This window comes from Amphibalanus amphitrite, unplaced genomic scaffold (assembly GCF_019059575.1).
Source record: "Amphibalanus amphitrite isolate SeventyFive unplaced genomic scaffold, NRLGWU_Aamphi_draft 000543F_arrow, whole genome shotgun sequence".
Lineage (NCBI taxonomy): Eukaryota > Metazoa > Arthropoda > Thecostraca > Balanomorpha > Balanidae > Amphibalanus > Amphibalanus amphitrite.
The window spans coordinates 419,114-434,166 of NW_024882037.1; the positions used below are offsets into that span (position 1 = coordinate 419,114).

A 15,053-nucleotide genomic window follows, 5' to 3' on the forward strand; every position below is an offset into this window, starting at 1 on the left:
ATACGTTTGTGGGGAGCTGATGCGCATTAGCGTAGTGCGTATTTGGAACGGATCGCTCATGTAACCCCGGTAATTATGAGCATGTCCTGCTCTATCTACCCTGTTAATTTAAATTGATTCTGAGGGGTCCGTTTTTGTCATTTTTTCCACGAATATGGTGCTGGAATCCGAATCCGAATTTGAAGCCAACTTTATGAACGTGAGAGCACGGGCAAGAGATATAGGGCCTTGGGCAAGAGCACGGGGGAGAAGAGAGGTATGTCGTGTCGATTCTAATTATTTTTGTTTCATAGCCCTGATGCAGTTTTGTTATTGCGAAAGTTAAGAAATATTATATTGATATAGTTGTAAAACCAAGAATTGCAAGTATCTCTGCAGGGTTTCAATTCAATTCATTTGCACTGGGAGTTCAAGTTAAAATCTCCCAGTGCATAATGTGCATAATCTCCCATATAAATGAAAAGCAGAATGTGGTCGTGGATGGTTTTGGTTAATTTCTTCAATTATTTGTGAATGTCAATTTGTATGTTGATTCTTATTCAAGCTGATCTAAGCATGTAATTTTATTTATTTCATTTCCAGAGAGCCATTGCACCAGTCTGTTCATCTTAACACACTGATGAGGTTCCCCTTGAGGTGGTTGCTGTTTTTTGCTGTGGTCCGCAGAGGCGGCTGACATCTCAAACAGCAACTCAGAAAACATGGATTTGGAAAAAGCAACAAAAAACAGCAACTCGCTCAAAACAGCAGCCGCGCTTAGAGCGACCTTTTAGAATAGCGACTCACATTTTTGAGCGCTTGAAAGGACAATCGGTAAAATCTTGATCTGTAATACCTAGAGCGACTTCAGAGGAACAGCGAAGCGACTTTTCTAGGCTATGGTGATTGGAGAAGCAAAAATCGAAGATTTCTTACGAAGCATAATAATATTTTTATATAAAATGTGCTTGTTTTGCATCATTGTTTATGTACTAAAAAATCAGTTTGGAGTCCATATCAAACTAAATTTCCTAACATCCTACTTGCAGGTTCGTTTCACTGTTCCATCATTTCCATCCTCACTTCTCAGGGCTCAGGACATTCAAGTCCTTCTCCTCCGACCTCCACACCTCAGCCCCATGTTCCGGGCTGGATGGGCAGCTTTATCCCATGCGGAAATGCCTGTAAGTGTGCGCCCGATGAGTGCTTCGGGGGACTGGTGAGTGGTCGGTCTGTCCTCTGGACGGGCCCAGCCCCGCCAACTCACCAGTGTGCTGGCCCAGGCCAATGTCTCCTCCTAATTCCTATCATCCTTCCGGCCCTGAAATGGCTCATCAGATCGAAAGGGCCTAACCCAGCAAAACTGGTTCGTTTCAACTCAGTCGTTAATTCGTTTCGATGATGATAAGTGGTTTTTCGTTGACGTCGTTGATCGGGACAAATTGATTGCTAAGTTTCCTCCGATTGCGCTGGGATATCTGAGAATGTCAAGATGTTGATGTCCTTGCTTTTCCAATCCCCATCAGCTTAGAATAGTCTGTTACTCTGAAGCTGCTGTATTACGGATCGCCGTTTTAGAATTGCTCAAGCGTGATAGTCGCTCTTCTAGAGGTCGCTCAAAAAGTGATCGCTGTTTTTCTGTCGCTGTTTTTAAGTCGCTGTTTTCTGAGTCGCTGTTTGACACGCAGAGGCACCCCAAGTCTGCAAAGCATGGCAAGCTAGACAATTTTTTTTTTTTAGGTTTGTATTGTAGTCAGGCAGCAACTGCAGATTTTGCATGGAGTGGTGCAGGCTGTGGGGTGATTTGGTTTTTACAGCATTGGCTGGTACCACCATGTGAAACTGCTCTGTTGGCTTACCAATTTCTGAAATTAGGTGCCTACATGATATTAACACTGTATGTGCTTCCAATTCTCTTTTTCTTTACATTTATGAATGGAAATGAAATTCCAGCAGCATATCATGGCGACACTGTTACTTCCAATGTAAACTAGTTTACATCATTTTGTTATTTATCTGTGAGACCATTGATAAAGTGTTTCATTGTAGGTATCAAATATAAGTGTATGTTCTTCATTGGCCTTTTTCTTGTATTTACAGATACCACTAGATATTATATCATCCGGTCTAGAGATGTCCAAGCGAAAATCCTTGGCACGATTAGCACTTGAAAGGTCCCAGTGCAGCCAAGAAGCCGCAGAAGAGCCCCTGCACCGCTCGTCGTCAAACGCCCGGCCGCTGAGCCAGCTGGCTGTGGTCGAGGGTGTGCGGGGAGACAGCGGCGCTGAACGGGCCGCCGATCGGCAGCCGCTGCCACCCTCCGGCGCCAGCAATGGAGCGGCGCCGCAGCGGCACCTCGCAGTCATCCGGCGGCGGCCGGCCAGGAGCAGTGGGGAACAACGCATACAGCCGGGTCCCGCAGCTGCGGCGGCCACCCACAACAGCCGGCACTCCTACCCGTCCGCAGCGGGCCAGCACAGTCACAGCCGAGTGGGGCCTCCTGCCGGCGACAGTCGACCTCAGAGGCCGGCCAGGGAGCGTCTGCAGCGGTCGGCGGCGGAGCGGAGTCCGCTGGTGGACGTCGGCAGTCCGCCGTCGGCCGTCGGCAGTCCGCCGGTGGCCGTCGGCAGTCCGCCGGCGCTGTCGCTCAGTCCGCCCGTGGACTCGGACGGGCCCGCCGCGCCGTGCGCCGAGAACGGTCGGCCGTGCGTCTCGCCGTCGGCGAGCAGCGGCTCGTCGGCCGGCAGCGGCGACGGCAGCCAGTCGGGTCTGCTCACTGCACGCGCCATGCACCATGCACACTCGACCAACGACCTGCAGGGCCGGCCGGCGGACAGCAGTCCCGGCCCGGCCTGTTGCGAGCCCATGAACGCCGGACACAGAGCCAGGTGGGTGAACTGCGTCGGGCTGCCGGCCGCAGACAGTTCTTTGTGTCGAGTATAAATACGTAAGTGAAGAATTGAGCTACAAAGCGATTTGTCGCAGTATCGGCCGAGCTCGTGGTTGATCGATGATTATGTCGTTAGATGAATGCATCGTTTTTATGACTTAGGAGGTTTTGTGTTCTATTTTAAAATTTTGTTGAGCTGTCACTGACCTTAATGTTTTTATTATGCGGTCATATCAAATACGATTAGTTAGCTTTCTCTCCCCTTCATCATTTCTCGTCAAACACCGCTCTAAAGATGTGTTCTGTTGGTTGGCGCTGGTTCTCGCGGTGACGCCTCTCCGTTTGTGTCAGGTCGTTCCCGACCGGGCTGGCGGGCAGCGTGGAGACGCTGAGCAGCTGCTCGGAGCCGTCTGCCGGCAGTCCGCTCAGCGGCATCACCGTTCAAAAGGCCCGCAGCAGGTGGGTGCCGCGCACACCGCCGCACGCTGTCACCAATGCGAGTGAGCGGTAATCTCAGAGCGGATGGCCCGACGGAAGGAGTTGTAAGATGGTTTCTGAGATTGTCATCGAAAACTGCTCCATTCGTTCGTTTCGTTCGTTCGCTCGTTTGATCTTTCGTCGAACCGTTCGTTCGTCTGTGCGGGTTCTCTTTCGTTCATTTTCATAATTATATCCATGGCACCAAAACTCATGAGTTTTGAAAATACCTACGCGTTACACAGCTGTTTGAATTTACATTTACATGTTATTTACTGCAGCCGCTGACTTGTCCTTGACATGTGCTGACGGCGACAGGGGCTACCTGGTGAACCAGACGGGCAGCGCGCTGCTGCTCTCTGCCGAGGAGCTGGACGCCAGCCTGCCACAGAGACAGCTGCACGTGCTGGTCGGCACGTGGAACATGAACGCCAAGGTCAGTCGAGAGAAATAGAGCCCTTAATGACGGAGCTCTGGTCTGAATTGAAGCTGGTGTTGTGTCTGCTGCCACGCAGATCCAATATCTAACGTATATTGATGGCATTGTGCTGCAGACTGCAGAAGTTGAACGTTGTTTTGCATTGAATGTGGTGCTCCATTCTCAACATAACCGGTTAGTGTGCAGTGTCGTCGCCTGGTCGATGAGCTCTGGGACCCTCGTTTATTTTGTTTGTGTACTCGGGGGCTGTTTCCATTGTGCCGAATGGACTTCTGGCCTTATTTTTCCACACCGCAACCGCAGCTGGGGAATCGAACAAACACTCGCTGAGTCTGCGGTGTGCGGTGGACGATCGATAGACGCATATGGTCGACGGCGATCACGCTGCATATTGCAGACTGCATAGTCGGTGACGCTTTGTATGCAAATTGCAAACCTGTGTGTGATTGAAGCTCAGTCGATTGGCCTTGACCGGCTTGACTAGACGTTGTCCATCCTCATAGTTTCTCCTTCTTTGTCCGCTACCATATTTGCATCTGTACTTGTGAGACCGTCCGTCTGGCTGTCCTTACATCCGGCTGTCTGTTCGTCCGTCCGTCCAACCGTCAATGGGTCTGTCCATTCATCCGTCCATCTGTTCCTCCGCCGATCAGAAAGTTTTGGTTACTGACCGAAAACCTGGGGGTACGGACACCGAGCTTTGGACTTTCGGCCGGCCGGTTGGTCGGCCGCCTATCCTCCATGTCGTCAGTCGCCCGTGACACAGCGTCCTCGACCCCCGTCAGGAGCCGCCGGCTTCTCTGGACGACCTGGTGCTGCCCGACTCGCTGGCGTTCGTGCCCGACCTGGTGGCACTGGGCACGCAGGAGTCGCACGCCGACCACCGCGGCCTGCTGGTGAGGCTGCAGTCCACGCTCGGCCCCAGCCACGTGCTCTTCCACTCGGCATCGCTGGGGACGCTGCACATCTGCGTCTTCATCCGGCGCGACCTCGTCTGGTACTGCTCAGGTGGGAGATTTGACTGAGTCCATCAGTGACGTGACTGGGGAGAATATGTGATTGAGGCTATCGGAGTCGTGTACATTTTTCAAGACTTAAACTTTTGCTATGAAACGATAAGCGCACTCGAAGGTGCATTTAGACGAAGAACGTGATTCCTTTTTATATTAATGTGTTGATCAATGTAATGTATTTCTTATAGCTACGAGCCATGCCGGTTACTTTTATTTGCTCCGTTTAACAGGCACTATTATCAGTTTATCTTCCCCGGCATCAACCGTCAACCGGCTGTACCTCTGAACCAAATGATGACCTTTGCCTCTCTGTAGTTCCAGAAGAGGCGAGCTACAGCATACGGCAGCCTACGGCCATCAAGACAAAAGGATGCGTCGCCGTCGGGTTCCAGTTTTTCGGTGAGTTGTTTACAGAACAGTGCTTTGTGTAACATAATGACATGCTGGGTCACGTACCTCTACGTATTTCAAAATTGTTTTAGAGGTCTACATATGGGTGATAACTTTGTTTCGTAACTAAACAATTGAATATCACATCTATGTATCTTCTGTCCCCTTTTCTCCGTGTGTGGGTTTATGACCTGTGCTCACCACCACGTCCCTACGCCGCTGCCTCGGTATGTGACCGCCGACCCCTCCGGCGCCCGCAGGGACCACCTTCCTACTGCTCACCTGCCACCTGACTGCCCACCTGGAGAAGCAGAACCAGCGGATAGACGACGTGCGCCGCATCTGCGCCGCGCTCGACCTGCCCCAGGCCATCCCCAGCCGCAGCAGCAGCAGAGGTGGGCACCGGCGGGCCGCCACCGGCTGTAGGGATACGACAGGCCGTACTGGGGGCAGTAGCGGGTAGGACTGCATTTTTGATATTGCGAAGTCTTTTTATATGCGCGTTAAAAGTTTTTCGAAGGTCATATTTCCCGTAGCGCTTGCATAGCACAGCTAGCTTCAACGTCACATTTATCGACGCAAATCCAGTTCAGTGCTTCTTCATTCATAAATCTAACCGACCATGGGTCATAACCTATGCCCCTCGTCCCCCGTCTTCCCACAGACGTGACGGAGCGGTACGACAACGTATTCTGGTTCGGCGACCTCAACTTCCGCCTGCACCAGAGCCGGCCGCGCGTCATCGACACCATCGTCGAGAGCTCCAGCACAATCCTGCTCCGCGAGCGAACCATGTCCGAGGCGTGTATGCGCAGTCTGCTCGAGTGGGACCAGCTCAACCACGCCAAACACAAAGGTGCGCACTCGCCGTGGTGAGGGAGGATGGGATTTGATCTGGGAAGTCTCTCCGATCGGGGAGCACACTCCGAGCAAAGGCCGAAGTGTCTTGTTTGATGGGAAGTCTAATTTTACTCTGGAGTCGTCTAGATTGTGAAGGAAAAATAATGCCGTCATCGTTAACCCAAATTATGGCTGGTAGTGATCTATCTTATAGTATCATCTTTTATCGCCGGAATCTGATATTCGTATTGAGTGACGCCGCCCCCCGGTCGACAGGTCGGGCTTTCGAGGGCTTCAACGAAGGCGACATCTCGTTCCTGCCCACCTACAAGTACGACCCGGGAACGAACACGTTCGACACGTCACACAAGCAACGCATCCCCGCCTACACGGACCGGATCCTGTTCAAAAGCCGGCGCGACGGCGTGCGGTGAGCACAATACCGGTCACGGCGGTAGATGGGATGTCACAATAGTGAACGGCCGTTTGGGTTGTGTGAGAGCTAGGGATCGCCAGTGGGCTCTGCTGAATATGTGTGATAGAAGACAGCTTCTTTGATGACTGGTAACATAACCAGGCTTCCCGCTGCTATACTATTCCCGCTGCAGCCTATGCTATACCCCGCCGCACTGTGTTAGTTTTGCACTATTTCAAGCACGAGGTGTCCCCTCACCGTTCATTCACATCGATTTTTCAGTTGAATCAGGCTCTAACCTCCCTTCTTGTCCCGTTTCACAGGTGCATCAAGTACGATTCTGTTCAGCCGTTCAGTACGTCGGATCACAAGCCTGTGTGGGGGCTGTACCAGTGTCGGATACGGCCTAGTCTCGACAGGTGAGACAGATGATAGGACAAATTGAAGGTATTGAGAGATTACAAACCCGTCTGGTGGCTGTACCAGTGTCGGATACGGCCTAGCCTCTAGAGGTGAAGCAGTACGTGAGGAAGGACGAGAGATTAGATTAAACATGAACCAGTCTGGGGACTGTACTGTCCAGTGCTGTCAGTACTGAATGCTGTTTGGGCAAGTTTTTTTTTGTTTTTTGTTTTGTTTTGTTGGGTTAGGCCCTTTCGGTCCAATTAAGACCATTTCAGAGCCGGGAGGATAATAGGATATAGGGGGAGACATTGGTCTGGGCAGGCACCCTAGTGAGTCGCCGGGGCTGAGCCCATCCAGAGGACAGGCCACCCAGTCCCAAGGCACTCACTGCACCCGGCTACGGGGTGCGCTCCCTCGGGAGCAGCGGTGCCGCTCCAAGGGAGCAGCCCGCATGAGATAAAGTTGCCTGTCCAGCCCGGAGGGGGGTTGCGGCGTGGAGGAGAAGGATTTCAGTATCCTGAGGATAGAAGCACGGAACGGAGGTGTGTTCGGGCAAGGGGAAGAGAGGGTGTTTCAGGTGTGTGAGGCTAGTGTGTGTAGTAAAGTGACAATTACTGTCATTTCGACGACTCTGGGTTACATCGAGGGCGTTCGTCGCTTTCAAGTATGTGTTAACGTACCCTGGACGTGAGCTGGTGCTATTTTAGTGTCTGTTAATGTCAGAGCCACATCCTGAGTGTCACACCTCTGTCCCGCCCCGGTGTGCCGCAGCATACCGCTGGCGGCCGGCCAGTTTAACCGGGCCGTGTTCCTGGAGGGACTGCGGCGCCGGGCGCGCCACCTGCCGGCCAGACGGGTCTCTGACGGACGGCCGTGCAGCGTCCAGTAGCAGAGAACGGTGCCCAGTAGCGGCGACACACCTGCCATCTGCCGACCGAACGGAGCAGCGAGCAACCGCACAACGCCCGACCTCCAGCTAAGTGACTTTGAATAGGTGGTTATTTGTATTGATGCGGCAAGGGAGGGGCTAGAATCGCGCGAGTGAGTGCAAGACCGCGGTTTCTTCGCGGTTTCTTCGCGATCTTGCTGGTCGGTGAATGATGATCTAGTCATGTCTAGTCATTTTATATGTGTGTGTAACTGCATTGTTGAGCCTTTTCAGCTAAAGTCAGTACAAATCCGTCACGCACGCTAGTCATCCCTGATCCCTAGTCAGAATGGGAGCTGAGTTAAACTCGGCTTGACTACAGGGTGATTTTTTTTAACTGTTAAAAAGTAAACGTCAATGGTGGTCCCTAAATCGAAAAATCTTGTGCAAAAAAGCAATGCACGTGATAGATAAATCTGGGACATTTTGCATGGTGTCATGATTTGTCCCTTTTAACCGAAGGCCTCGGCCCCAATGGGGCCTGAAAATGTCCCACCAATCGGGTACGCATGGTCCACCGCCGTTCAGTAAGGAACGACACAAAACGATGATTTTGAAGCATTGAGGCAGTTCGAAGCATACGATCATCAAGGAAATGCCTCAGAAAGACGTTAAATAATGCACGAACAAGCTTGTAGTCATGAATAACCTTCAAACGGTCCATCTGGCGTATCTGCAGCCTCTGAAGAATCAGTCTTCAGGGAGAAACAAAAACAGCGAATCAGACACCACCAGGGCCGCCAGTAGCAGAATCCTCGACCTGCCCTTTCTAGACTTCTAGTTTTTGGACCCAGGTATGGCAGATATAACAAGAAAACATTGGAAATATCAGGCAGAGCTGAAAATGGGTGATAGGAGCCTTTTCAGTCCGCCTAATGAGCATGGGAGTCCATGGTGCTGTTCAACACGTGCTCAGGCGGGCTAATTCGTATTGGTGAGAGAGGGGGTAACTTCAAGCACAAGTAAAATACACGATGGGCGTTCCTTCACATCGTGTCTGCATGAAATCAAAATGTCCCAGAATGCTCGTCATGCTGGTATATAATTTTCCAATACATATTTGCATTTTAGCGCCGTTAAACCTCATTACTTTTTAACAAGTAAAAAAAATCACCCTTGTATATTCGTGACTCATTAGTCTCAATAGTACTATGGGAATCTCAATGCCTCTGTGGGCTCCGTTACGTAACCGACTGATCTGAAGAAATTTTTGCACAATGTGTTAGTGCCTAGAGGGACGTCCCGTTTGCTGCTGTCCGCAGCAGTCATCCATACACACATTTGCGCCCTCTGCGACCGGGGGAATAACCGCTAAAACGGCATTTGAATCTCGGTGACCAATGATCTGTTATTTTGTTAGTGATGCTTACCAATGCTTGATGAAAGCACAAACAGCTTGAAGCGCCCCCAGTATTGTGCTGGATTGTTTTTGCGTATTCCTCCCTTCGTTTGTTACCGAAGTGTTGCACTATGACGTATTAGCTCACTGAGACACGGAATAGCTCCTTAGCTCACTGAGCGGCTGTGTTAGCTCACTGTCCATTTGAACGTGTAGCTCACGGAGCTTAGTCTTGTATGGTTTCTAGGGTTAGTGCCGTTAGTGGGTCCCGCTCAGCGTGGCCAGTGTCCAGTGATATAGCTAGTTGTGACGCAGTGACTGGACCCTCTGCCGGATGTATGGCTCACCGCTGATGTATATGGCTCACTGCCGGGGTTTACAGCTCAATGCTGACGTCTGTAGCTCACTGCTGACGGACCTAACTCTCTGTGCCGCGCGGTATTGTTCACGGGGACACCAATAAGTCTCACGACGCGGCGATAAGCTGACGACTCGGTCTGACCTGTGACCGGCGCTCTGTGTCGGCGAGTCAGACATTAAGCACGCGGTGTCGGCGGGTCTGTGAGTGCCTGTGGTCTCCGTCACCACTTCTCTGCCTACCTCCCTCTCCGTCCAGTGCTGCTGACCGTCCGTCCGTCCGTATTCCCCCTTCCGTCCCCCGTCGACCGGCCGGTCCGCTGTGGCCTTCTTGTACCAGATCTGATCTGTGTGTGAGAGCGGTGTTGAAGTCTCGCTGGAGTCCGATCCGGTGAGGGCGCTGACAGCACTCTCGGTTCGCTGGGTCGGATAGTGGGCCCGTGCGGGTTGTAGACCGCGGAAATGTGTCGGACGAGGGCGATGACTGAAGATATAGGCGAATTGAGTCGTTTGAGGCGGTGAATGGAGGGGCGAACTTATACTGGTGCTGCAATACAATGTATGTCTGGTGGATGATGGTGTGAGTTATCCCAAAAAGCGAGGGTAGAGTGTGTTGTAATTACTTAAAGAATGCTGCATTTAGTAATAACTGCATCAGAGGAACATCCTACTTTGTTGTCATAAAATAATGATTGCATTACGGAAACGTTTGTCCCACCTTCAACGATTATTTTGTGTATTTCTATTTCCTACAAAATGTGAAAATAGTTTGTCACATGCAAGGGCATATTCACAGTGTATGTCGCAACACGTTTCCATCATCAATGGCAAGCTCTTGACAAGCTTATGCATTATGAAACTTTCCTAGCCTAGATGACTGCTGACTGCTGAGTAAAAATGCATATAAAAGCGATATAAATACTGGTCCACATGTTACCGAAAGATGGCAGTTTTTGCTCCATCCCACTGGTCACTGGCCGGTAGAGCGATTTCGCAGTCCGTATACAGTTTACTGGTTTGCGCTGACCGCCGCGTTGGCTGCCTCCTCTGAGGCACCGGTGACGCTGCCACTCACGGGCGGAGTGGTACGCTCGCGATCACTGTGCACGTTGGGGCCTCGTTGGTTGCTGAGGAGGGCCTGGGTTCGGAGGACGGGCACGTCCCCCTCTCTCGGCGGCGTCGGAGTCTCCCGCGCGGTGCTGCCACCTACGTGGAGATCGTGCGCTGATCGCGTAGCGCTGAGATCCGGAGACGCTATCGTGCCGCCACCTACCAGCTCTCTGGAGCCGCCCTCCGTCAGAAGGGCCGAGCTGTCCGCTCGCCACTCGGTTCCACTGATCCTGCGTCTCTCGGCCTCCAGCGGCGGACACAGCGACAACACCGGTCTGAAGGCGGGCTGCGCTCGTGGCGCGTGCTGGGAGCACGGGCAGCGATTGCCGCCGCCACCAACCACGTCCTCCTTTTTGTGCTTGACGCGCCGGTTCTGGAACCAGATTTTGACCTGTTTCTCGGAGAGGCTGAGGTAGGAGGCGATCTCGATGCGCCTGAGCCGCGACAGGTACATGTTGGCACTGAACTCGCGCTCCAGCTGCAGCAGCTGGTGGCTGGTGAACGCCGTTCGGATCCGCTTGGAGGAGCCGCCGTCGTCGGGGCTGTCGGCCGACTCCGCTGAAACGCAGAGGGGACGTGTGAGGACAGCGGGAGACAGCGACACAGCGGGGAATGGGAACACCGACAGCACGGAAAGGCAAGCAACGACACAGCCCGACAAAGGCGGACAGCTTCACAGCAGGGAAAGACGAGCATCGACAACATGGCAAGGCGGATAACGAGTCCACAGCAGTGAAAGGTGAGCGGCGACAACATGGAAAAATAACGACACAGCAGGGAAAGGCGAACACCGGCAGGGAACCACCAACCACAGGCAAGATGTAGTGAAGGACGAGAAAAAACACAATGGCAAGAAGCAACAAACAGTGCAATAATATCGAATGGGCGATAGTGAAGCGTGCAACTTCAGGAACGCCAGGGCAGCTCTCGGTACATTGATATTTTTTTTAACATTGACGCATGTTTCTGGGCAGAGCTTACAGTGCGTTGAACTTCATAAATAATAATTCATCAGGCGTAGGGCGTTGCGCTGCACTCTGAAGTTTATCCAATATTAGACGAAACATTTTACATAAGCACCTCCATATAGCACATAGGCGTGCGATATGCGACGTGGTTGTTTTCGCCAGAATTAGATCGCGGTATAAAAGGAAATGAAAAGTTGGAATTAATGTAATATATCAGCTCAGTCTCAAGTCAACGGCTTTGTAAAAAAAAAACAATGTTTTCCACAGTTCACAGTTGAGAGCGAAACGGCGAGGTGCGTCACTATGCAGAAATTAAAGAAGCTAGTAAAACCGGCTAGATTAAATCTAGATCTATCATATTTATAGCTACACATATACCACACCCACATCATTATGCGAGACATTCGAATTTAAGTCATATATGATAACCCGAATTACAACCACCGCTGATTGCCTGCTCATCCTATCCTGCTAATTCCCTGAGGGGATATCACCGGCGGCTCACCGCGGGCCCTGGTGACGATCCCGCCCGCTGAGCCCGAGCAAACAGAGCGCCATTGTGCGGGTCCGGGGCGCGCCGCTTTCATACTGTCTTAAATCCAGTTACATCCCAATCACTGTGGCTATGGCCCGGGGAGGGGAGGGCAGATCAGAGGGCGGCGCCGGCCATTGAGGCATGGCCCGCCGCCCGGTCGGCACACAGAAGCCCCGCGCTCAGCAAACCCAGAGCTGCCCGGCCGCAACGGAACACACCGCAAGCGCACGCGAGCGCACGCACCTACTAATGGCATTAACTGAGAAACCGGACTGAAAGTGGGGCGGTAACAGAAGCCGCGCCATTCATAGGTGTATTTAACGGTAACGGGTTCACGGGATTAGGTATAACATTGGGTTATAAAAGAAACGACATGTAACAGCGTAGGGGAAGCGGGGAGAAGTGGGACGTTGTTTGCAGGTTAACTTTTAAAATAGGTTAAAATGGTTGAGCTTCTGTCAAAATATGAGCATTTCCTTGAAATGCCAATAAGTAGGTAATAGGTGAGCCTAGTGGCAATTGAGAAATATATGGGGGTGATGGGTTTCAGGGAGAGGCAAACGATTTAGCTAAATACCTAAGTTAAAAAGGACACTCACGAAGTTGAACGCCGTTCGTCCAACTCATTGCTCTAAACTGGCAATCGCCGATCGATCGTCAGAACTTTGCCATCACACGCGCCGGAGCGAATAAAACACGACTTTTACTAATACCAACTGAGTCTGCTGCTTTGTTGTTCTTACAAGCCGAGCCAAGCGCACTCAACACGCACGGGTGTCGTTTTGCTAGGCCTGGTAGGGCTCGAGCCCTACCAATATTTATTTGGGCCCTACCTACCAACGTTCCCTGAACCCTGCCAACCTTCTTGTCAGCTATCACTGGATTCAAAATGAAAATAGAGCAAGTGCAATACGCATCAATGATGCTTCTTGCACGGCAAGCACATGTATAGCTAAAAGTGAGGTGTCTTAGTTTTTATTTCTTGACTGTTTTGTTAAGTCTTTAATGATGACGGTTAATTTGGTATCGACAAAGGTAGGTAGGAGAGAGTGGGGCAAAGCAGCCATCCTAACGCTTCTTACGATGCCGGCTCTTGATTTTTAAACTTGGATAGATTATTTTTATACCAATGTGATTCCTACTAAATTGCCTTGTATTTCGGCTGCGTTCCATTTCCAAAGGCGTTCGCATATGTATGGGGGATATTGGCAAAACTTTAAATCTATGCATTTTTGGCCACTTTGCCCCATACCCAGGGGCAAAGCTTTCATCGGCGACTTCTAAAACACCGTTATGAGAAACAGAACAGGTGGCTCATGTACGACTAGGGTCAGGGGCGCGGGAACTACTTTCAGACTGGGGGGGGGGGGGGGGCACACCGTAATACCTAAATATCAACCTAGGGTATCCCCAAATCTAATTTTCTCACCGGTTTTAGGCCACTTATTTTTCATCCCTTGGCTTTTCCACAAAAAAAACATTTGCAAAAAAGTGCGGCATACCGTTTCAAAGTTGTGAGGGCACCGGATACGACACGATCCCAGAGTTGGGGGGGGGGGGGGAGCTGCCCCCGCTGCCCCCCGGTTCCCGCGCCTATGACTAGGGTATTTGATGCCCGAGCATAGTTACCGTCCGAGACAAAAATTTTCCAGCTCACCTGTTAGTGGACAAAAAGCATTAAAATTGGCAAAAGACATCTACGATAACCACACAATGCATGAACGAGAACGCTTAAATAGCTCTCCTACAGCTCTGTCAAAAGCTTCAGTAGGTACATACCATGATGCATCCGCACGAATTTTATTTAAATGTAAGCGTGTGCACAGTTGCTGATACTGCAGAGCTGCGGCTGCACTGACCTTTGATGTCGACGGCCGGCGATGTCGGCTTGCTGACCACCAGCTGGGCGGGGTAGCGGACGGCGGCGGCGGCGGAGCAGGTCACGGCCGGGGTCAGCGGGGTCACGGCCGGGGTCAGAGGTCGCGCCAGCTGCACACACATCGGACACGGGTAGAACGGGCCGAACGCCGAGTGGGTGCAGTACAGCGGCGGCAGCGGCGGCCGGGCCAGCGGCGGAGGGGGTGCGAACCCGACCGGAGAGCCCTTGCTCACATACTGGGTCACGGGGCTGCGACTGTCGTATCCGGACACGACCGACTTTCGGTCGTCGCGGCCGATGAGGGCTTCCACGGAGAAGGAGCGCGACATGTGGGCGGTGGGGGCGCGGGGCACTGGCGCGGGGCGGGCGGCACTGGGCGCCCCCGCTCCCCGTGGCTCGGCCGCCGCCTGTGGCTCCTCCCTTGGACACGCCCCCATGACGGCGGCCGCCGGCGCCGGCACGGTGCGACCAATTAGCGCCGCCGCAGGAAGTGGCCTTTGTCCTCTGCCGCACTCCTCCCGATGGGCGTAATTAGCGCAACAAAAATGTCTGCTGCGATCGTCCAGCCGTAGCCATATGGCGGATTTTAACGCCAGCAACATGACACTATTTAGAACGTCAACTAAAAACGATTCCATGTCACTTAGATTTATTTCGTGACAGATTTGCGGGGCAGTAGGAACACGCCACCAGGGGCGTGCTAGATAAAATCGGCATGCAAAAACCATTTAGATGGATTACCGTCACGCCAAATCACCACAATACTACGCTCAAATCCATAGATAAGTTTTTAACAAATTACGCGGCCAGCATGAGCAGCATCTTGCCGTAATGAACAACAACTGGGCATTGTTTCTATATAGCAGCCCATCCAGGAAAATGCCTATATGCGTTACATATCGCCTTATATCGATAATCGAACTTATCATCCTCCGTGACCTTCCATCATTTTGTAATACATACATTCCGAATACTTCAGTCAAATATGCTGCTATCGTACAGCAAATTGGAGGATAAACATAACATTGTAACAACTGAGTATGGCTAACATGGGGTAAAACGCGCTCCTTACAATTTACTTGAGCGGGA

General features: G+C 51.8%; 2 protein-coding genes across 2 annotated transcripts; one reads left to right on the forward strand and one right to left on the reverse strand.

Moving 5' to 3' along the window:
* The first annotated feature begins 235 nt into the window (after window positions 1-235).
* Window positions 236-7,961, forward strand: LOC122393584 (inositol polyphosphate 5-phosphatase E-like). The gene is made up of 11 exons (XM_043389766.1): window positions 236-256; window positions 2,080-2,867; window positions 3,221-3,328; window positions 3,665-3,782; window positions 4,571-4,793; window positions 5,114-5,197; window positions 5,449-5,583; window positions 5,853-6,044; window positions 6,305-6,458; window positions 6,767-6,862; window positions 7,620-7,961. Exons 2-11 carry the CDS (start codon window positions 2,113-2,115, stop codon window positions 7,735-7,737), a joined length of 1,983 nt encoding a protein of 660 aa, XP_043245701.1. The 5' UTR covers window positions 236-256; window positions 2,080-2,112; the 3' UTR covers window positions 7,738-7,961.
* Window positions 7,962-10,387: 2,426 nt separating this feature from the next.
* On the reverse strand, window positions 10,388-14,450 carry LOC122393585 (GS homeobox 1-like). Its single transcript, XM_043389768.1, has 2 exons — window positions 13,945-14,450; window positions 10,388-11,140 (listed from the first exon to the last, which is right to left on the reverse strand). Exons 1-2 carry the CDS (start codon window positions 14,399-14,401, stop codon window positions 10,482-10,484), a joined length of 1,116 nt encoding a protein of 371 aa, XP_043245703.1. The 5' UTR covers window positions 14,402-14,450; the 3' UTR covers window positions 10,388-10,481.
* Between the last annotated feature and the right edge of the window lie 603 nt (window positions 14,451-15,053).